Raw genomic sequence first — 25,252 nt, forward strand, 5'->3', positions numbered from 1 at the left:
ACTTTATCTGAGTAGAAAGTACTGTTCAATTGAGAAATGACAGATTTATTCTTCTGTTATTGTTACATCTTTATTTTATACTACATTAAAAGACATTGTATTGTATAGAAGACATCTTCACATTTCAATAGGTTAGATATTATAGCAGTAAATATTATAACTATTAAATGAACGATAATTGTATTTTTTGTAACAGCATCCACAGATCCAGACCAAATCCTCAAAATACATAAAGTATTTATGTGCAGAAGATAAGTCACTGCGGCAATGGATTATGGGTATTCGCATTGCAAAGGTAAAACATTTTAGTGATTTTCTCATATGAAACTTTACTCCAGTAGTTGTCATTTACTGATGGCTAAAAACAATACCTCATACATTTTATTTTCTTGTGTGTATTAAGTTCATTTTTCCAGAATAATGAAGTACTACTAAGGTAACAGGATTAACAAGCCATCATATATTATATTTTTGTCGTTATGTGGGATTCCTGATTGCTTATAATAGACTTCTTCCAACTTCATCTGCTAGCTGATGAAATCAGACATGACAAACACATTTTGATTTGCAAACTTTTTTTTAATATCAGATCTAATGTACATACAAAGGTTTTAAAACCTATAGCACATTAATCCCATGTATGGACAAGAGAATAAGATGAAGGAGGTTATTTCTTGAGCACCTGTTAGCTATGAAAATACCTATAGAAGAGATGTAAGACAGTGATTGAATGTTATCACTGTCTTTGAAACAAGTGTCATCAGATTTCTCCCTTCTGAATGGCATCAAGCAGTTGTAAGGAGGTTTTAGATGCACATCCCAAATGTGTAAGCAGTATTCCAAGATTTTACAGATTTGCGATTTATACAGTGCTCACATTTTATTGTGCAGTATACCTGTTTTTGTAATCTGAAGAAGATATGGTTGAGACAAGAAAAGCTAGTTGTTTAACCCTTTAACAGCAAGAAGAGAAATCTGATCATTTTTGGAGATTTGGGTATTATGAAGAATAAGTATAAGTGATATCTGCTCTCACATTATTGTTTGCTTTCCACTGTCTTAATTTTAATATGATTTTGCCATTGATGCTGTCAGTTAATTCCCAGATTTTTAGTCTCATACAGACACATGCACATCAGAGGCTGCAAAACCTGTAGTATGTGATGTGAGAGCAAGTAGTCAAGACAAAGAAAGGAACCCATTGATACATTTCTTAAACAACTAGAAGCTGTAGTCTTTAGTGAAAATTGTTCCAAAGAATAAAGATAATGGAATGAAAGAGGAGGAGTTTGATATGTTTGAGTGCCAAACAATGAACATTTGTTGACCACTAGTTGCTTGTGTGTACAGACTTGAAGGAAAGTGTAAAAATGGTGGCATCTATTTCAGCAGAACATTGCCCTTGTAAATACCTACAGTAAAGGCATAAGGTAGAAAGGAGTCACCAGTTAACCAGATCATCCTCTTCTGAGTAGTATCAAGCATTTTTTGGAGAAGTTATTGGTTCACTTTCCCATATGTGAAAGCAGGAATTGGAATTTTTGGAATTGGAGAAGCCTACAGATATGATGTGCTTATGCCAGTAGAGATTAGAGCTATAAGTCTACTCAAGAGGAGATATTTGACCATTATCAAATAAAGTGTGGTCCTTCTTGTTGTGAAATGAAACATGATTGTGTTTTTTGTGCATTGAACTTAACAAGGTTGTTTTCACCCCCACTTAAATATGGCAGAGAGAGAGAGATTACTGTTTAAGGTGTTGATTGTGGAAGATCTTGTCACTTTGGGATACATGAGCACTTTAAGGTTTGTTAAAGGAAATTTTGCCAATGAGAGGAGTCCTCTCATTGGCAAAATGATCAATAAAATGGGAGTTACTTTCTCTTATTCATTTGTAAATAGGATTGAGTAAAAGCATAGTGCCTTTGGATTCTCTAGCATTAGTGGGGATATATGAAGAAACCATTAACCATGACATATAGTGAATGACTGAAGAAGAAAATTGCAGAGGACAGATGGTAATTTGGTAAGTAGGCCTGCATATCAGACCCAATCAGCTGCCATGGGAATGTGTAGAACAGCCAATTAAGTTTCACAACCCTTCCATTAAGGTCTATAAATGAATAATATTGGCAAGGACATTTACTGTTTTGTTTTAATAATAATATATATTATTTAAATATATTTTTTTATTTTAAAACCATATATTTCAACCAGAAAATTACAGGTCATCATTGGTGGCATCAAGTAGTTGAATACAAAGTAGAACACAAACAATGAATTGTTTAAAACAGTAAGAGCCATGTGATATTATACATAGAACAACATAAATGAATAACTGAGGAAACATAGTGTTATTAATATATATTTTTTTAATTAATGATGTTTTCAATGAAAGTCTGACTGCAAGAAAGGTGCCCATGGAATGGAAGGAAGGTAAGATAGTGCCATTGCATAAGGGCAGTAGCAGACTAGAAGTGTCTAATTATAGGCCAGTTTGTGTGTCATCAGTAGTTAGTAAGATCTTGGAGAAAGTAGTGAGGGATCATATACAGCATTGGGCAGATGAGGGTAATGTTATTTGTGAGAGTCAACATGGATTTGTGAAGGGACGCTCTTGTTTTAGCAATATGCTAGTCTTTTATGATAAAGTTACACGAGCATTAGATGAGGGAAGGGCATATACTGCCATTTTCCTAGACTTAGCAAAGGCATTTGACAGAGTGCCACATGATAAGCTGATATTCGAGTTGCAGCACATGGTTCTGGATGTCAGATTGGTCAACTGGATTCATGATTGGCTGTCCGATAGGTATCAGAGAGTTGTGTATGGTGGAGCAGTATCAAAGAGGCAGAAGGTTACAAGTGGTATTCCACAGGGCTCAGTGCTGGGACCTATATTGTTTAACCTTTATATTGATGACATTGTCCGTGAATTGCAAGGGGATATTCAGTTGTTTGCGGATGATGCGAAGCTGGGAAGGATTATTAGTAATAGTGCAGATTAGTAGCCCTGCAAAAGGATTTGAATAAGCTAGAAGATGGGCAAATGAATGGCAGTATCAGTTTAATGCAGCAAAATGTAAGGTCTTGAGATTTGGGACACATCGATGGGATGCTGCATACTCTATGGGAGGAGTTAAACTGGAGGAAGTAGGGAAGACAAGAGATCTGGGGTTGATGATTGATAGAGAACTGAAATTTAGGGACATATTGCAAAGGTAGTGAAGGTAACACAGAGGATTGCTGCAATAATGAGAAGGACACTGACCTGCAGAGATAAAATGGTTATCATTCCGTTGTATAAGACTCTGATCAGACCACACTTAGACTATTGTTCTCAGATCTGGTTCCCAGGATTTGAAGGGGATAAATTAACTGTGGAAATGGTACAAAGGCAGATAACAAAGATGGTTTCAGGACTGTACAATGTTAGTTATGAGAATCGGCTGAGAGAGTGTGGACTGCAGAGTTTGGTGGATAGAAGGAGAGACGATATGATAGAGACTTTTAAACTGTTGAGAGGTGGTTATGGGATTGACACTGGGAGTTCTTTCGCTTGGTTGAACAGCGGGAAGGAGTCATGACAAGGGGCCATCCCTGGAAGTTACGAAAGGAAACTGAGAAATAGAGTGAGGAGTGGTTTCTTTGCATGGAGGGTGGTCGAACCATGGAATGCATTGCCTGATGGAGTGGTGAAATCGAAAACGGTCAATGCATTTAAGGAGTGGTATGATAGACTTTGTGTTTCCTAGGAGCGACCTCCCTCGATGAGTCTTGATAGACTTTTGTTTCTTAGAAAGGACCTCCCACAATGAGTCTTTTGACTCCATGGAAGCCTGAATAATAATAATAATAATAATAATAATGTGTGATTAAAATAAGACTCTCTCATATATTCAGTAGTGTGAGGCAGTCATTCCAATTTAGATTTGAACAATGGAATAAGGCCATGGCACTTTCTTTTAAATAAACATTTGAACTTATAGTAGTAATGATGGAGTAAGTGCATTTCAGACCATAGGATATTGTGTATCCGTTTGGTATCCATTCCATGTTGTGCAAGACCAGATTTTCTATTACTGATGTAAGATTGGCATTCTTATATTCTTTTCTACACTGAACATCTAGTTTGTCCAAAGCAAGACAAACGAAAGTCACATGGAACTTGGTAGATGTGTGATTGTTGAAAGGAATGAATGTAGCCACTAGATTATACCTTTTAAGGATTCTAGAGATTGGTTCCGAGATACCAGACAAATATGGAATTGGAACTCTTCATACTGTTTCATTATTGCTTGAGCTCAGATTATACGAAACAAAGATACATTGTATGGTCTGCTATGAAAAACCATTCAGATTCATATATCATTTGATGTTCAGAAGTTCTCACAGTGTAGAACATATAATGTGAGCCTGATGTAATAAAGGTTTGATAATTCCAATCTTCTGTGAAGGATGATGAACAGACTTCTATTGAATATAGTGTCCAATAAAGGTAGATTTTCGATAAATGGAAGTAATTAGCTCACCTGATGATGAGCAGTAGAGTAGGATGTCTAGGAAGGCTAGTTTCCTTTCTATTTTTATTGTGAAATTAATTTGTGGATGTAGACTTATGTTTGCTAGAAAGACGTATCTTTGTTATGGAACCAGATAGCAAACATTGTCTACACGATGTTCACAAATTGAAGACTGAGAATGTATGGATGAGAAAAGGGCATTTTCTAGATAAAAGTTGGCAACAGCAGGAGAGAGCAGACTCTCCATGGCAGTCCCTTCAACTTGCCTGTAGATTCTGTTTTGACAAAGAAAATAGTTTGAGTGAATGATAGTCAAATAATTTTATTATATCTGGCAGAAAGGTTAGTGAGAGCAGATGAAATGAATCTTCCAGAGGCACGTTAGTGAAGGGGGATTCGATATCAAAACTTGACCGACCATTAAATAGTTGTTTGGTCATAGGAAAAGATTTTTTTTTTGAATTAATAATACTATGTTTCCTCAGTTATCCCTTATGTTATTCTGTGTATAACATCACATGGCTCTTACTGTTTTAAATACTCCATTGTTCATGTTCTACTTTGTATTCAGCTGCCTGGTGCCACTGATGATGGCATTAGACAGTTGACTTTTAAATAAAACATATATTATTCGCTTTTCCTTGTGTTATCATGTTAATTTATGAAGTGTACTTCTAGCGCAAGTATTGCTAAAACAACATGTATATATATTTGCTGTGGATGTCAGTAATGGTGAAATCCATGCTGCTGGGCTTAGGTATTAGCATGCATTGACTGTTGACGACTTTATAATTTTTGAGGGATCTGAAAGGAATGCAAACGAATAGCTTCATAACTGTCTTTTGTCTCCTTTCTGGGATGGGTTGGATAATACAGGCTTGTTTCCATGCCATAGGATAGGCATTAATTCTGAAACATAAGTTTTAAGCACCTTTGGGGAAGCATCTGGACCATTCAGATGCTATTCAAGAATTCTTGAATTCAAGGGAAAAAAAAAATTAAGAATAAACAAGTGTAAGTGGGATACTTCAAGAAAGAGCTACAAAATCTTGTTTTTTCCATGTTGTGAAAATTAATATTAGTAATGCTGTCAGAATGCAGAAAGGGAAGGTGAAATAATTGATTGTTTTGGCATAATAAACTTACCAACTTCATCCTCTCACTCTTCTTCTTTTTTTGCTTGAAAGAAGCAAAAAAAAAGAGTGAGAGGGTGAAGTTTGTAAGTCTGCTATCATGGCTATATTAGATGCGAACTGAGAAGAAGGGCGATGATAGTTAATGAATCAATATACCAGCTGTACAGAAGGAATGATGCAGAGTTTGTGGACCTATGGCCTGAGTTTGATAGACATGAAGATTTATACAATGCTGATGAACTGCATTCAAATGGATTCAGACTTAGATGTCGAGAGAGAGTGCAAAATCGGGAAAACTAAAGGCAAATGAGTAAGAATGACCAACAAGTGTAGAATCTAGTATCTCACAAATATTGAATAAGATAGTTAGTTTAGGAAGAAAAGGTAGTTGGGAGCCTAAAAAGATTTTGCAGTTTTTATATTCTAATGCCAGAAGTATTAGGAATAACAGTGAATTTTTGGCATTGGTTAATGCAACCTTGCTAAACATTCTAGGCATTAGTGTGAGTCGCCTAACAGTTACAAGGATGGAATGTAGAATGTGATGGATTTAGTATTTTCAGAGAGGATAGAATAGACAGGATGGAGGTGGTTCTGCTGATTATAGCAGATGAATTGCAGCCAACAGGAGTAGGAGTCAGTTTTTTTTTTTTTTTGAGTCAATCTGTTGTGAAATTGGGCCAATAAGACAAAACATAAAACTGTCCGTGCGGTTAGCCTAGTGGCTATGCACTTCGCAACCATATGCCTGGGGAAGGAGTTTGATTCCCATCGATGACGTGAGGAGCTTAAGGATCTTCCTCAGCCATAGCCAACTTAGCTGGTCTTGGGCGTGGCCAGCAGGGTTTTTTCCCCCCCAGTTTATCTGGGGTTTTTCATCCTGCAAGCAGGCAAACCGGCCCCCCCATGAACACATGCTGCTACAGTCAAAAAATACAACCCCCCCCCCCCCAGCAGCAGGCTTGGCGACAGGCCGGTTGGGAGTTGTACTAACAAAAAGTCACATCAGAAATGTAACACGCGGACCCTGCATTGGAAGCAGGATAAACGCGTAGAGGAAGAAGAAGAAAAATATAAAACTGGTTGCTGTTGTAGGTTGCAATAAGAAAAAACATAAAATTGGTTGCTGCATCTCATGATGTGGAAGACATGCATGCATAATTACTACAGTGAGTGCAAGTGGAGTAATTATTATAGGGAACTTCAACTTTGGAGATATAGATTGGAAGGAGGAAATGGAATTTATGCACTTATTGAGAGATGATTACCTGAAGCAGAATGTGATTGAGAAGACTCATGGTATGAGAGTGTTGGATCTTATTATAGTATCAGAAGACCTGTTAATAACTAAGGTGTCTACAGTGCCTCCTGCTGGGAGAAGTAATAATGTGGTCTTGATTTAGGAGATAGCAAAGCATGTGAAACTACAAGGCAAATGATTATAATACACTTGGAGGCAATTTGAAGCAGTACATAGGACATAAAGGTCTGCAATGAAAGAATGTTCACAGTGCATAGGGGAATTAGATGGTTGAGTAGTATCATTAAGCATGAGCTGCAAACAAAGAAAATGTTGTAGAGAGTATATAAGGAGGAAGGTGGTTAGCTAACTGATGAACAGTACAAGGATCAGGCAAGAAAGGTGACCAGCATGATAAGGAAGGCAAAAATCAGATTATGAAAAGAGATAAGCCAAAGAGGCAAAAGAAAATCTCATTGAGTTTTTTTCATTATGTGGTGAGTAGGAGGAAGAATGACTACGGAAAGATAACTTTGATGAGTGTAGATGGCAGAGAGGTAAGGGAGGCAAACAAAATTGTTGAGCTGCTGAGTGATCATTTTGCAAAGGTGAATTCATCCAAGTGAAGAGTGTGTTATGACAGAGGTGACAGGGAATGATGTGAGCACAGAGATTGAAGAATTCGAGGTACTTAGTATATTGCATAATTTGGATGCAAATACAGCTGTAGGATTGAACGAGATATTGGCTTGTGTTTTACAAGAATGTGCAACAGAACTGATGATGCCTTTGACCAGGCTGATTAATTTAAGTCTGAAGTCTGGCAAAGTCTCAAGCAAGTTGAAGGAGTGCAAAATAATTCCTTTGCGTAATGGAGGATTTGAGTCTGTGGTAGCGAGTTATAGACCAATTAATATCTCAGGAGTGGTGAAGTACTGGAAAAATTGGTCAAAGAGAATTCAGGAATGTGTATTTAGAAATACGATACTCTAGTATGGTCAGCATGACTTTGTGAAGGGTTGTCATGCCTTTGTAATCTACTATCTTTTTATAATAGAGTGACAGCTGAGTTGGATAAAGGAAAATTACTACACGATGATACTGCTGGATTTTGCAAGGGCATTATTTGACAAGATATTACATGGAATTCTCTTATGCAAACAATTACAAATGAGGATAGATATGAAACTGGCGATATGGATAAAAGAGTGACTGATGGGCAGATACCAAAAAGTGATATATGGAGGTGATATGGTGGAGCATAATCCAGGAGTAGAAAGATAACTAGTGGTGTGCTGCACGACTCTGTGCTTGAAATACTGTTGTTTAATTTGTTCATAAATGATATAGGAAATAATTTGAAGGGAGATATTCAGTTGTTTGCTGATGATGCAAAGTTGAGTAAGGTAATAGTTAATCAAGGTGATGCAGAAGAGTCTGCATCACCTTGTATAGGAAGATCATGTGTCAATATTTATGTGTTAAAACAAATTATTGAATAAAGAGGAGAATTTGATTGAGAGACTCATCTGACCTTTATAGATTATGAGAACACTTTTGATAAAATACACCAAGAAAAATTATGTGATATAATGAAAAAACAAGATTATCCATTACATTTGGTACAAGCTATACAAAGTTTATATAAAGATATAAAAATACGGTTACAGTTAAGTAATAAATTAACAGAAGAGATTGAAATTAATCAAAGTGTTAGACAGCGATTATCTCCAACTCTACTCAGTTTGCAGGGTGATCAGAATTAAAGTATTCATGTTTAAGGCCTAGTGGGGCACCATCCAGTGATCCAAATGCTGCGAAACTTTGTAGGAATACATTGTGCATCAGCGATGCCTGAGAGAGAAAGAAAAAAGTAGTTCCAAAATTCATTACCAGGGACATTATAAACACCAAATGCATGGAATTTGTATATCACAAAACTCAGCAGGCACCAGGAGAGTTTAAAAAGATGGACCTGGGATTTTTCCCTTCATTCTGGTTGTAAATACCATCCACAGTGATGACGCTAACCTTGCCTCAGCATGCTTTTCTCGTGAAACTGTACTCCTGAGCAATTGCAATATAATGATATTGGGCACTCTGTGAATTTCACTGAACAAATGTTGATGAGGTTCACTATCTCCATGTGCTCTGTGACGAATGATTAGTTGTTTTGAAGAAACAGGATCATTGGGAGTTAGATCTGCCAGAGATCACAAACCAATCAGTTCATAACAAGTGAATGAAGTTGCTATTGCTGTTGTGTAGCAAGCCATGAATGACAGTGTTGATTTTTGAAGTGCACATGCTGTATCAAGATGCATGGATGTGCCTTACACAACTGGAAAATTCTGTAGAAGATTCTGCATTTCTAGCCCATTAAAGATAACCCTGACAGGAATTGCACCCCTTTGAATGACATTTCCTTTACCATTCCTTTAGCAAAACCTGTGTGCAATACAGCAGATTCCTTTGTATTCACCCAAAGTTACTGTCTGGTGTGGGTTTACATCTTCGTTTATCATTGGACCATTCTTCTTTGAGAACATTTGCTAATCAGGTCCTGTGACCTGCACAGTTATTGCCAAGGGATATCACAATATGATAAAGAATTTTGTTGTGCCAAGCTACAGCAGTACCTGTGCATAGATTCAATCATTTTCATGCAGGATGGGGCCCTCCACATCGGTCGATCCATACAGGAGGTTCTTCAAGAACATTTCACCGAAGCCAGAGTGATCAGCCATCATTTCCCACTGCATGGCTGCCTCATTCACAAGAATCTAATCCCCTTTGGCTTTTTTTCTGTGCGGATTTCTGAAAGACAGCATAACGCAGTATGTGTGCAACATCAATCCTGACCAGCTGCATTCTGCTGTTGAACACACACACTGGCAAAGGATGCAGTTTGTGGCATACTGGGATGCTTGTGTCACTTTTTTCCTTACTACATCTACATTTGGTGCATCATACAGCACCCCTTGTGGGGAATTTTGGAACTACTCCCCCCTCCCCTCAGATATCACTTCTGTATGATGCACAATGTATTCCTGAAAAGTTTAGCAGCATTTGGATCACTGGGTGGCACATCACAAGGCTTCAAATAGAGATAAGTTTAATTTTGATTACCCTGTATATATATATTGATCAGATTATTAAAATATGGAAAACATCAGTAAAACAAGGTATCTGGTTAACCAGAACAACTGTTGTCAATACATTGTGGTAGGCAGATGACAGTACAAAATAATGAAGATGACCTTCAAAAATCATTTAATGAATTAAATAAAATAAGCCAACCATACAATTTCAACATTCCTCAAAATAAACAAAAGCCATGACATTTGAAGGTCGAGATCATGTTAGATCAAAAATAGTCCTAAAAAATAAAATAATAGAACAGGTGACACAATTTAATTATTTAGGCAGATAATAAGATATCTAAAAGATGAAACAAATAAAGAAATTTTAGAAATCTATGGAACAGTTAAAAGGACACTGTATAAAACAAACAAGATGAGAAACTCAACTAAAATTTAATAAAGTTATGGTCACTCCCACTCAGAAACAATTACTGTTAAAAAGAAAGATGAAAATAAAATGCAAACTGCAGAAATTAGATTTTTAAGAGGAATCAAAGGATGCACAAACTCAGACCATATAAAAATGAAGACATCAGAAGAGGGCTAGATGTTTACAGTGTAAAGGAAAAGGTCATGGAATATAGAGAGAAATGAAAAGAGCAAGGAATGGAAAGATATCGGCTACCAAAACAGGTGGATAAATATAGACCAGAGAAGTCAGAACAAGCAAATGCCTAATCCTTGAAGAGAAGAAGAAGAATATTACAACCTATGTATCACATTGAGAGAACTATACTCCAGAAAATTGATGAAGCCAGGGATTTGGGAGTAGTAGTAGTAGTAGATAGAGAGTGCTGAAGTTTAGAAGGCATATTGCTAAATTAGCCAGGCTAACTCACAGGATTTTTTGGTTATTGAAGAACACATTAACAAGCAGAGACAAGGGAGTTATCATCTTCTTTATAAAGGCTTGGTACTGTCACATCTGGATTATTGTGCTCAGGTCTGGTCATCTGGGTTTCTTGGGGATGAGGATGTGGTTGAGAGAATCCAAAGGCAAGTGACCAAGAGGTTCACAGACAATTCATCGAAAGGAAAATTCATCAAGTGGAAATTTCATCACAGGGGAAAATTTATCACAGAAAAAATTCGTTGAAAGCATTATTCGCTAAAAAATTTAAATGATATTGCATTGATACCTATACATGAAAAGTAAATACAGCGCAAGATAAATTTCATGAAATATAGTTTTTTATGTATTTATGTATTATTTGTTTAGATTTTAATTAGATTTTCATATATTTTTATTCTTATACAATGAAAGTAATATATTATTGATGGGTGAGTTTACTAATTTCTGTTTCATCTTAAAAAGTTGTAAATATATTTTATTACTTAAATACTGCAGGTTTTGCTGATGAAATATTAATATTTACAAAACTGGTATAGGGAGAAAGGGCATCACATTTAAGAATACTTATTCTGCGAGCCGTTCAGATACCCATCCAGATGTGATACTCGTATATATATGAAGGTAGTCCGAAAGGTTCTTGGCCTAACAATGAAAAAACGAAGTTATAATTTCTAAATTATTTTTATTTTTCAACATAATCTTCCTTAAGACAAATACATTGATTCCAGCAATGCTCTAGAGCCATTATCCCGTCCCTGTAGTAGTTCTCAGTAAGATCTGCAAAAATATACCTCTACAGCTGCAATCACCTCTTGATTCGAAAAACACTGATCAGCGAGGAAGATTTTTAGTTTTGGGAAGAGATAGTGGGCAGGTGCATTGTCCTGATGAAAGATGATATTTTTCTTCTGCAAACCAGGTTTTTCTCATGAATTTTTCATCTAGTGTGGTTAAAAGATCGGAGTAATATTCCCCAGTTATTGTTTTACCCTTTGGGATGCGTTTAGCATCCCAAAACACCAATCCCATGATCTTTTCTGCTTATGGTACCGACTTTGTCTTCTTTGGCGTTGAACAACCAACTTCTCTCCACTGTTTTGACTGCTGTTTGAATTCTGATGTGTTATGGTAAATCCAAGTCTCATCTATAGTAAAACACTGCAAGCACTGTTCAGAGATTTTCATGTGAGTGCGTTTTTGATCTGCTATGAGCAAGCACGGCATCCATCTTGCGCAAAGCTTTTTCATTTGCAATTCTTCATGCAAAATATATTATGCAGTTACAAATATATTATACATGCAGTTATGCTAGCATATGTCTCTCATTGATTTGAACAATGCGATGACAACCATTTTTCTTGGCTATCTGAGGACTGCTGAACTGCCAAACATATCAAAATGGATTATACAGACCCTTATATCTAAAGAATCTAGAGTTTGATGTCCACCCATTTTGTTTTCACAAAAATTGTGTCCCGAGATATGCTTTTGGAACACCAATATGTCCCATTTTTCAATTTCTGATTTCAAAGATGAAATGTTTCATATAACATTCATAAAACAAATAACTGTTTCAGAAATAAAGAGTGTTATTATGTTCTGATAACTTTAAGTCATGAAAGGATTTATTTCCATTATCGCGCTAAGACTTTTTTTCTTCAAGTGTAAGAGCAAATCAGTCATGAGTCAACTGTGATATTGCTATTACACATAATAAAATTACTATCAGCTACAGTTATTATGATAGAAACAAATAATAGTCTCTTACTCTTTCCAATAAATCCTATTTTTTTAAGGACTTAAATCATATTTATCTTCCATCAATAAACACCAAACCATATTAACTTTTTTTTAATCCACCTTTGCTTATATTAATGCATTTCTTTCGATCAATGTAAACGCCTTTCATTCTGCATTTTAGAGTACTGAAAGAAACATGCCTCACCATTTGAAGTAAGAGTTGGATTGAAATCATTAGTGACAAAATTAAGAATATTTCTCTGCCATTGTTGAAGAGTTATTGCATAATTTGATTACTGATAGTTTTTTGACACATGCACAATTAAGTTTTAAGAGAAATTAATTCTGTCTCCTGGATAGCACTGAATAAAACTTTAAAATGAAAAAAACAACCACTAATGTTTACATTAAAATATCTTAACAAATGAACAAGGACGTTTTAAATTCCTGGTATTTTTTAGTTAAAGTAATGAATTTTAGTTGTTGGAAATGTATATTTTTTAAATTTTTTGAAGAATTCTCAATCCTCCCATCATCAACATTTGATGTCTATTTTTTTTTTTTTTTTTAAACTATAGACACTAATCTAGAGGCATTATTTGGCTTAATTACTCTAGATAACTTTTAGAATTCAAGCTGTAATTACAGTCTGTATTGTCATCAGTGTTCTGTCTCTTGCAGAGTTATATGAAATGAAGCAGTATATCTAATTTTCTGTATTCACATCTTTGTCAAATTGTCTTTATACCGTCATACTTCGAACATGTTTTGCTTTAAAATACAAGCCTTCAAAAATATTAATAGGTTCCTGTGAATTGAAGAGTTGTTATTCAAGTTTATTAACTAGTTTTTAGTGAAAATAGAAGCCATTAGAGTATACTGAAATGTTATATTTTATCTTACAGTATGGTCGCCAGTTAAAAGAAAATTATGACAATCTTCTGAGGGATATAGTTGAAGAGGATTTGGACACCTTAGCACATGCCCGTAGTTTCTCCATTAGTTCGATGGCTAAAACTTTGGCTGTAAGTCCAGATAGTTCATGTAGTCCACTAAGCCCTCAAGACCAAGAATTTGGAGGACATGCAGTTTCCTCTTCTAATTCTTTATTATCACCAGAGCCTAATATTTTGAATGCAGAATTTCATCATAACCAAAGTGTAGACTCAATACCCACTCCAACTACACCTTCTACACTAGAAAGAACAAGGCAGGGTAGGAAAATACATCGTCAAGATTCAATTAAATCTAGTAATAGTAACAGTAGTGGATGCCTTTCAGAACACTCAAGTACAGGCACTCCTACTACTGATCAAATTGCTTTTGAAGCAGATTTTCCTGTAGGTACAATTAAAAGAAAGCCCAGTATGACTCCAAAAATTCCACTAACCAGCACTACCAGAAGTATTGCAAAGCAATCAGGAGATGATAATGTTGTAAGCTTTGACACAGTTAGCCTAAGCAGTACCAGTAGTAGTAGTAATGGTAGTGCTGGGGGAAGTCTTGCAGGGAGTTTAGGAAGAGCAGCAGGTGCTAGGTTAAGTTTAAGGAGATCTCACACAGATGATAGAATTGTTTTTAATAGTATCAAAAAATTAAATTCTTTGGGCTCAGATCCTTATGTAACTAATTGTAAAAAAGCAGAATCAGATGACTTTCCATTACCACCCCCGCCTCCAGAACTAGAAGCCTCATTAGAGAATGTCGATTCTGATATTTTACCCCCACCACCACCAGAAGCTTTCAAAAGCACCCTTAGTTTGGATTCGTTACCACCACCTCCATCTCCAGTTCATTTAGCCGAAAATGAAAATTGGCCAAGCATTTCTAGCCTTAATTCACTTCCGCTGCCACCATCACCATTGTTCGATAGTGAGAGCAATGAAAAATTAAACTCAAGTACCACTTTGTTATCTAGTCCTCAGACCCCTACATCTCCCATAATCTCAAAAGGCTGTGTTCCTTTAGTGCCCCCAAAACCTAACCAGAAAGTTAAAAATCAAGAACACTCCAAGAATGATATTGAATCATCAGAAACTTCTTCAATCTATTTAAGTCCTATAGGAAAAATTAGTTCAAAAATTCAACAAGCAAAACAAAACTTAAATTTGGATATTTCGGGAATTAGTTGTTATCCTTCTTTTTCCAGGAATTCTTCTCAACATTCCACCCCCTCTACACCACCTCATCATAATCAGGAAATTCTGTCTCCCAAATTTATTCATGGAAGACGGACAAGTGCACCGTATCTTGCTTACAATCAGCTGCAGTGCTCAGTAGCATCACCTACAACACCGACATCTCCAAAGCCAGGAGCAATGGGACGAAAGTCTCGTTCTCAACATAAGCCTCTTCCACCCAAAAGGAGTGAAAATACCAAGTTATCATCAGCTGCCACAGCTCCAGCAAGACGATCATCTTCAGCTTCCTCCACTCCAAGTGACCAGTCAATGTGTCCACCAGAATCCTTCCTAAGAGATTTGCAGAGAGTTATGGTTCGAAAATGGAAAGTTGCACAACAACTTTCTGTAGACATGAGTGCCACTCCTCACCAAATCTTGGGATTTCGTGATCCATGCTACTTACCTCCAGCTCACCAAGACTATTTTAGCCGTAGCCCTCGATCCCCATCATCACCTCCACCCCTTCCTCATCATTCTGAAAGAACATCACGTTCTTTATCTCAGTCAAGGCATCATTCAGTACGGAAATCTTGTGATGACATTAAAACAACTACAACACCTAAGAAAAGGCCGCCACCACCACCACCACCTCTTCCCAAAAGAGAATGAGGGTAGTACTCTGTCCACTTAGGAGCATCTTGGAAAGAATGGGACCTTAACCATATGCTCAAAATGGTGCTGTGGATTACTACTTAATATTACAAGTCCACCAAATTTAAGTTGTAACCCATATTTGCCATTTAAATATGAAAAGTGAATATATATATATATATACACACACACACACACACACACACACACAAAGAGAAGACCAATCGTGGCAACTCACTTTTACTAGTTATAATGTTTCTATGCATTTATGATGTATATAGTTGTACAGTGTTTGTGTTACAGTTTTAGTTAAGCAGACCTGTCCAGAGCAATAGCTAAGTGACATTTATGCAGGTATGTTGGACAGTTTCTTGAACTATTGTTGATCTGGAACTGTAGATCCAGAAGATAAATCCAAAGAAAAGGAAACAATGAGTAGTTATATATTGAGTATACAGAGATACATTATAGAAATTAACATTTTTTGTGTAGATATAGCCTTAACTGAAGAGCTTAAATCTTTAGAATAACTCAGATTTAGACATCTTAAATGTTATGTATAATGCCAAGTCTTGTTATTGTCATTTTTTTTCCTTCCCATTTTTACATTTCTGGGACTCTGATATTTATTGTACTTCCTCTGATAAAACGCTTTTGTTAAGTTAGTGCCAAATATTCAAGCTCTTTAGCAGAATATACAACCATTCTCATAAAATGAGAACTGAACTTCAGCAGCTTAAGTAATTGATCTGTCCATGTTTTAGTGGTCCACATTATTTATGATCTGCCAAAATAGTATTTTTAGGTAATGTAAAAATGTGTAGTGTATTGTGGGAATGGAAAGTTATGAATTTGTTCATTCTTGTAATATTTACTGGTAAATAATGAACATTTGCATTTTATGAGATGAGCATTTTTTTATGCTTGATGAATTTACATTCCTCTTTCTTAAATCATTTTCTGGTATACTAATTACTCAAGCTCACCTTCATATAATTTGTTACACTGCATATGCACCACACTCATGCCAGAATTTTTCACTGCCAATAATTCATAGTGTACTTTACTTTCTTCATTTATAATAGAATACTGACTGATATTTTAAAAGTAAATTTTGTAATTTAAATAATTGTTTCAACTAAAATGTATTTTTTACTTTTTTTACAAGTGTCTTACTATGAAGTTGCATATCTTTATAATTGTAAGTTCTGTATTCATAAATTATTAATAATGATATAGCTATGTATTATTTAGTGGTGTATACTAGTAAATTCTTATTATTCAATTCTCAACTAGAATGTATTTTAAATTAAGGTTAATAACCATTCATTTTTAATCTAGTATGTAAAATTAAAAGTAAAGAAATGAAGTTAAATCATATTAGCTTTCTATTTATACTCTAGCCTCTTTTCTACAGTACTATAGAATGTTGGTTGTTAATTCAGGAACTCCACCCAGCTATCTCCCAGTTCTAGTTTATATAATTTTATATATTCCTTTTAAACAGAGGGGGGAAAAATCATGTTTTTTAAGTTACTGTATTTAATAGAAACAGTCATGTTTTTATTTAATTTCTCAGATAAAATAACATGGGAAGAAAATTACTCTTCTGTTTTGCCTATTTCATCTTTCAACATATTAAACGTGTATGAAATTTCCTTGGATTCTTTTTTATACTGCAACTTTTGTAATTTCGTCTTTTTTCAAAATAGGATTATTAAGCTACAGAACAGTAAGTACAAATTCATTTGTTTTAAGAAAAAGTTATACACTTTACCAGTACACTAAAATGTATTGCAGAACTTGTCAGCTATTTTATGCATACATTTCTACAGTTATTTTATTCTTAATTAAATGTATATTTTCTTTTATATATTAATATGCTATAAGTTGCTCAAACACATTTTATGTCGAGCATGCCAAAGCCATGTTGTGCCATTTCGCTTATTGTAAATAATTTTAATATGCATCAAATAAAATTATGACAGAAATAAACTTTCTCTCTTCACAGATTGGTATTTTATACCCGAGTTCATAAACACTTCAAGCATTGCTGGCTTTTTTTTTTTTATCTTTTGATTTCAAATGATAATGAATAAATATCGTTCAGCATTTCATTAGCCTTTTTGGTATCTACACATGTATTAAAAAATTTATAATCTGTTTTATGTAGTATTCTAGAGATGTTTCATAAATAACTGAAAAAAAAAAAAATAATAATAATCACCATAAAACCGTTGTCTCCTATGGATACAGTAAAATCAAAGGAAACACTCTTAGTTGTGGCACTGTTATATAATGACTAGTGCAGAACTGTGAAGAAAATGTTAAATAATTATACTTGTAAACTGTGTTTTTTTTTCTTTTCTTTATTTAGGTGTTAGTTTAAAAACATTCTTCTTTATATGTGTTTTAGTTGAGATATATATACAAAAGCAGCTATGGAATTTTTTTAGTGCACTTCCTGTAAAATTCTACTTGACAAATTGCTACAAAATCAAATATTGCTATGTAATGTTGAGATTAACATTTTCTGCTGAAGCAATTTTGGCTCATTACTTTTAATATTTAGATTTTAGACTTCTGTATGTGTCTAGGTATATAATTATCAACCATATATTTTCACTTCAAAATTCTTTGCTGATAACAGAAATTAGTATGGAAAACTGAAAATAAGATTTGCAGAAGAATTTATAAAGTAACAATGGATGGCAGATATGTTCAGAAAGTATTTGAATTTGATGTGATTGAAAAAGAATAAGACAGAGTTTACTTTCTTTTGAAGAAAGCTAATTTTCCCGCAACATACTTTGTCCATTGTTGTAAACTGTTACTGAAAAATGTCCTTATCAAATTTTGCTTAATAGTTTATACTACATCATATCTGTGGTCTTTCAAAATTTTTTGAACCTTTCGAACAAAAGAGAAACTGTTGCATAGAACCTGACAGTTATGGAGGTTGTTGTATCTGCTGTACTCTGAAGTTTTGCTTTGCTGAATTGTACTTCATGTTTAGATTTCATTAAAATTGAGTTGTCTGTGGAAATTTCAAATTTCATTGCTATCTTGCTTAAAGTTAACTATCAATCATTTTGAGCTAAATTGTACACATTTTCATTTGACTGTTCATGATAGTATGTCATTTCACTGACGGAACCACAAGATTTCTGTATGCTAGCCTGGTTTGATTGGATAGCATATCTGCTTTCTAATCAACAATTTGTGGTTTCAAATCCCACCATACCATACCATAGATGATTTTCATTGCCTGATAAGAGATCACTATTCTGCTAATAATGAGGCCTGAACTATTCTGCTAATAATGAGGCCTGAAGGAGCAATTTGTTTTTCGATTTTAATACAAACACATTGCTTTTTGTAAAAAAACTGGCCTAAAATAAAATGTGTTAATTTCATTGATAATATCTGCTTTCTAATCAGCAAGTTGTGGTTTCAAATCCCACCATACCGTAGATGATTTTCATTGCCTGATAAGAGATCACTATTCTGCTAATAATGAGGCCTGAAGGAGCAATTTGTTTTTCGATTTTAATACAAACACATTGCTTTTTGTAAAAAAAACTGGCCTAAAATAAAATGTGTTAATTTCATTGATAATACAACTGACATTATACCGTGAAGTATCCTGTGGCTTAACTTACCTAACCTTTATAGACATAATGTTGAGCATATGGGTACACTGTCTAAATATTTTTGAAGGGATATCATCTATATTTAGAATTGATAAAAATATATAATTTGTTAATAAAATTTTGTGAATATTGAATGGATTTTCAGTCTCAGAAATCTATTGCCATTTCAGCTTGCATGTAAATTAGTTGTTTTTTGATGGATTGAGCTCACAAAAGAACTTTTGTGAATGTCTTTTAAGAACCATATATATACATATGGTTCACCGGCCTGGTTGGCTGAGTGGTTAGCGTATCAGCTCTCCAGCCAAAAGGCTGCGGGTTAGAAACTCACCGTGGGCATGGATGTTTGTGATTGTCTGTGAAAATACTAGTGGTGATGGGCAGTAGACGATAATGGTGGTTACAGTTCGCTGTAGTTGGCAGATTGAGTGGTGGTGGAGACAGAGAGCTGTAGTGTAGGTGCCCTCCCTCGATGATTCTTTGGACTATAATAAATTTAGTTTAATCCTTTATCCAAGTGTGAGCAAACAGAGTGATGTTAGCTTGCTCCACCTTTGCAACGAGTTGTCCGGTGTTGTACTACCTTACCCGCAGTCCTGAAGATACTTTCAGGTGTTTAATCCTTTATCCAAGTGTGAGCAAACAAAGTTTGCACACACTTGGATAAAGGATTAAACTAAATTTATTATAGTCTAACCAAGTGAAAAATTAACTTTCAAGATTCTTTGGACTCCTTGGAGGTGTCACATAATAATAGTAATATATATGCATACAGAGTGTGAACAAATGATGATGTCACATTTATTATGTGTACATCCATCTAACCAAAAGAGCTAGATGGAAGTAGGAATGTATCTCCAAACACAGGCCATATGTGGAGATATATTCATGAATCAGTTCTGGGTTCCTGAATGTGTTGACCTTCCATGATGAGTCTTGTGACTCCATGGGAGGGGCTCAAGAAAATAATAATAATAACATGTACCTTCAAGATTTTTGTTATATATATCTTATAATAAATGAAAAAGGTATTAGTTTTTGTAACTCTGTTAAGTTTCTCAGTGAGAAAAATGGAAGATCAGTTAGTAATAAAGAATCAATGAGTTCCTTTTTTTTTAGTTTTCCTTTAAATAGCCACACACATCTCAACTCGCATTAAGTAAATGTGGCTGGCAAGGACAAAGGATATTTGATCACCTTCTCTGATAGGGCTGGACACTGAGAATTAATTCTTAACCAGAATGATGTGACTTTGCTAAAGGGGGAAATCTTCCGTAACAGCAATGTATTGTCATATTTAAAAAAGTTAGGGAAATTCTAGGAGCAGTTTCCTCACCATTTTTATGTGGAATAACTATTTAAAAAAAATTGTCACATGCCTGGTGTGTTTATATATTTATGGATTTATAATGCAGAAAAAAACTTTCACAGAACTATTACTATTCATTTTAATTAGTACATAAGTTTCGCCTTCCTGCTAGAGGAATTTGCTGGATACAGGTATTCAGAGAATTTTAAATATACATTGCATATTTAACTGTCACAACTACAACAAGAAAGGATTTATTCACAATTGCTTTATGCATATTGGAATTAATGAGTATGTGTGCTCTCATTTGCACAGTAGTTGAATTATAAGTATTGTTACTAAATTACACCAAATTCCCAAATGTCATGATTCCTAATTCCCAAATACTGAATTAAAATTAAATATATCTCTGCAATATATATGTATGGACAGCATTATCATCTTGCACATAATGGGATGTGGTTTGAAAAATACCATATTTATTCTATTCATTGGGGTTCCCAGAATAGCTAATCCCTAGTCCACTTGTAGTAATTGTGCTATAAATTTCTAACCTTACATGAACAGGTTGGCAATTTAAAAAATAAATTAAAAAAATTATATGCTTGAATCTTTCAGACTTGAATATTATGGCAACTATTTCCTCTAGTGTTCCCATTCTGGCCATCCTGTTGAAATTAATGCTGCAACAAGGAAAAATGACAACTATGAAGACTCATTTTCTCTTATGATGTGTGGCTTTTGGGATGCTATATGTATTATGACTGCCAGTCCCAAGCCTGGATAAAAATGGTGGGGAAGCAATGGTGAACATCGTGTAAAAAATTTCACCAAGAACACTTGGCAGGCAATGCCGACAAAGTCACCTAGTGTTGGAAATGACTGAAAGGGAAAAGCCACCACCATGTATTATAACAAGTTTTCTTTTCTGGGTATGACATGCAATAGATTGTAGGACAGAAAATGCATTCACAAAGTTTCACTTCTTGTGCAGCTAGGTAATTCACAATGGTATACATGTGTGTGTGTATATATATGGTCAGATGTGATATCCATGAATCGCATCTATTGACACTTTCCTTTCATTGATTGTGTAGTATGCAACAGCATTCATTTTAATAGACCTGTTGACTGCTATTTGGAATAAAAATAACTTACATTTTAAAATTGTTGTTACTCCAAAACAGATCTTCAGTCAACAACTGTTAAATTAAATGTTCATAAGACTTCTCTTTCTTCAATTGTCTTAAATAGTTTAAATATATTTTTCATTTTTTACAGTTATAATTTCTCAGTTTTTGTATTTTGAAATCTGATAGTCCTGTGATTAGTCTCTTTGATCCAAAAAATTTCCCTGAATATAGATAAATGAATCATTTGCTGCTATATAATAAATATATCATTATTTGCACTATACGGTACTAAATTAGGGATTTTCATAATTTCTTCTGTGTAATGCACTGCCATGAAAATAGGTCTTCGTTCTGAAGTAAGGAAGAGCAGCATCCCTTCCTGTTGCCTGGCTTTGATTATTCTAAGCATCCGTCTGGTGAATTCTTTATATCTTAGTTTTCAAATTATAGAAGACTCTGGTCAGCTACAATTTTTATTTGTTTTATTGAACAAATTAGTCTTATTCCTTAGAATATGAAACAGTAAGACAGTTTACTTTTATAATTTTCAAAACTATTTTTATGCTAAAGATTAATTTCATGTTAAATATCAGAACTGTAACATCCAGTTAGTTCCCTCCAGTATTATGTTTGGAAATGAGTGAATAGGATAAAAGTTGTGAGTGCCATCATTGATTCTCATATAAAAGCAGATATATTTTAATCCATACTGCATTATTTGATTCTTAGCAGTTATTATTTTAGTTCAGCTTTTTCTTGCACTTATTCAAGAAACTTAATGTTTCTGGGTGGTATTTAGTTAATATTTAGCAGAAGTATATTGGGGCTGTCTTACTGTATAGAATTAATAACCATTTTAGAAGTCATCAGTGACATATATGTATATATATGTAACAAAAGATGTGTCTCATTCTTTTTTCCTATATCTTATTGTCATATCGGTGATAGGGTAGAAAGAAATTTCACTTCCTGCCAAAAGATCAGATTTGATTAGTAGATAACATTAACAGAATGTTATATATACACCATTTATATAGGAATAAACAATATATTTCAAATGTTTTGTGTAAATTAAAAAATCTTTTCAGTGGTATTTGTCCATCAACATCAGTTAGAAACATAACTTATTGTGTGCACTGCCTACACACACACACACACACACACACACACACACACACACACACACACACACACACACCACACACACACACACCACACACACACTCTCTCTCTCTACCGATAATTGTCCAGACACTTTAACAATTTACAATTGATACCAGTAGGCAAATTCTAATATTGGGTCTTCCTTTTGGTTTGATCACCTCCTGCACCTTTTGAGGGAGACTTTTCATCAATGTGCAGCAGACATAGGTGGAATTGTCTCCATTCCTCCATGAAATCTGCACTGAGTTCAGCGACAGATTGAAGATATGCTGCTCTGGACTTCAATCGCTACTCCAGTTCGTCCCACAGGTGTTTGATGTGGCACAGGCTAGGGCAGTCATTTAACACCCATCTCTTCATACTATTCCATAATAGCTGCAGCTTTGTGGCATTGTCATCTTGATAGTAACATGGGTCTCCATTCCATAAAAACTCCACAGTGTAGGCAGCACCTGATTCCTGATTATTAGAATATTGAGGTACTGACCTTCATGGAACCACGGACAATGACCAGTGGTCCCACTCCAAACCAGTTGAATGCACCCCACACCATTACTCCTCCACCACCAAACTTTACTGTGTGTACAACACACTGTGGTAACAAGCATTCACTAGGCTGCCTCCACCCCCACTCTGCCATCAGTGGAAACCAGAGTGGAAACATGAATCTTGATTCATTACTCCAGAGTATCATTTTCCACTGGTCAACTGCCTAGTCTTTGCACCAGGCCAGACAAGCCTTGTTATGTTCGGCTTTTGTGCCGCTGCTCTTCTGTGGGAACCCAGTAAATGGAGTTCTTTTCGTACAGTATTAGTGCTCACCATGGTGTTACTAGCGCTGTGAAACTCATCACAGATGGGTCTGTACTGATTGTAGCTGGTTTTTGCATGCTACCCATTTTAACACACTCCTGTCCCTCTCAGTCATTTTTGGCAGCTGCCCTGGATGTTTTCCTGCACTAGTGATGTCAGAACATCTCCATTTGTTGGTCACATTGCCAACCATAGATTTTTGATGCGCCATTTGAGCGGCAATGGCACGTATAGATATGCCACCAATGTGATTGCCCACGACACCTTTGTTGAAGTCACTTAGTTCACATCATGTTGCCATACCAATTGTATTTAACTGCTACAATGAAATACTGCTTCCTATTATCTGCACACTGGTTTTATATTAACAGACCTGGAATGTTCTATAACTTCAAATAAAAGGGATGTCCAGACAATTATTGGTAGATAGTGTGTGTGTGTGTGTGTGTGTGCATGCGTGCGTGCATGTGTAAACTAAATTCAATCTCTAAAATTAACTTAAAATGTGCCAAAATCTATTTTGTAGTTTTTTAATTTTTTTCGATGCTAGTTCAGAAATATCACAGAAAGGAAACAACTGATTTGTACTGCAAAGTAGGCATGCCAAAGATCTAACAAGTTAGTCCTTTTATCTTTCAATCTGGAGACAATCATATTTTGATGTCAGCTGAGAAAATATCTCATGAGCAGTAACTTACTTCCAGAGATTTTAGATGTACATTTTTTAAGACTCCACACAAAATGCAGACATTTCAAAATATTGTGCATCTAATTGGTTCCTTTTGTATACACATATGCAATGAAATTTGAACTTTCTTTGTATCATGTTCTTTCTTTGTCTTGCAGCTAATGTTTCCATATGTGGTTAACATATATATTAATTGGTAAATGGTGCTGAATGACCAAGTATAATTTTAAAATACTTTGCCCAGCTCTGACTATAGCTTTATATGTTTTGTTGCAGTCTTTATTTGAGTTTATATATGTATAATTGAGTCACATATGGAACAATTCATTATTATCACATTCCAGTATAGAAAAAAGGGTAAAAAAATTCTGTCTATAATTGGTCACTGTCATTTTTTGTTAAAAAGAATTCTCTGTTGATTGTAAATGTTATCAAACTATGCTAATTTGATAAATGAAAAAAATTTTTGGATAGAATATGATGCACAATTCACTGATGTACAGATGAAAAAAAAATTATATATATATATATATATATATATATATTGTAATTTGGAATTTGCCTGTGTTATCCCATGCAAAGAAATGTAACTCATTCATTTGATCATACACTTAGAAAAAAAGTTCTCTGATGTATACTTAGATGTAAAAAGAATCTGATAAATTTTATATAGTTAGGAGAGCTGATGATTTTGATAATCATGCTTTACTGCACTTATCTGCTATTTAGCGATGTCAGTTCCTTTATAGTAATTTTGTTTTGCTCATTAGAGACCTGGCACAATATATTGTCTGTGTTAAACATACTGTGAGTCTTGCATTGCTCATTGCTGTTACCAAGTATCTAATTAGTTTTTGTTTTGCAAAATTTGGAGGATTCGTGCCCATAATTAGATGTTAGAGTGAATATACTGGTCACCGTATTAATTTAATTTGAGTGTTTTAACGTATTTTAAGGTGCTGAATTCAAAAACAAACAAACAAAAAATATATATATATATAGAGAGAGATTTGTTTACAGATATTTATGCTTAAACATAGGTTTATGGGATATTTTATCAAATTTTTATTAGTATGTAGTAAG

General features: G+C 34.7%; 1 protein-coding gene across 1 annotated transcript in view; it reads left to right on the plus strand.

Annotated features, from left to right (window-relative positions):
* Window positions 1–15,524, plus strand: part of LOC150105459 (uncharacterized) — a 344,499-nt gene extending 328,975 nt beyond the window's left edge. Inside the window, exons 12-14 of the mRNA XM_090394830.1 lie at window positions 197–295; window positions 13,541–13,673; window positions 13,800–15,524. Of these exons, the coding sequence (XP_090250956.1) occupies window positions 197–295; window positions 13,541–13,673; window positions 13,800–15,427 (1,860 nt within the window). The 3' untranslated portion in view covers window positions 15,428–15,524. The remainder of the gene's footprint in view (window positions 1–196; window positions 296–13,540; window positions 13,674–13,799) is intronic.
* Window positions 15,525–25,252: the final 9,728 nt, after the last annotated feature.

Source organism: Typopeltis vanoorti, chromosome 6 (assembly GCF_054136105.1).
Source record: "Typopeltis vanoorti isolate ZY-2024b chromosome 6, IOZ_Tvanoo_1.0, whole genome shotgun sequence".
NCBI classification, from domain to species: domain Eukaryota; kingdom Metazoa; phylum Arthropoda; class Arachnida; order Uropygi; family Thelyphonidae; genus Typopeltis; species Typopeltis vanoorti.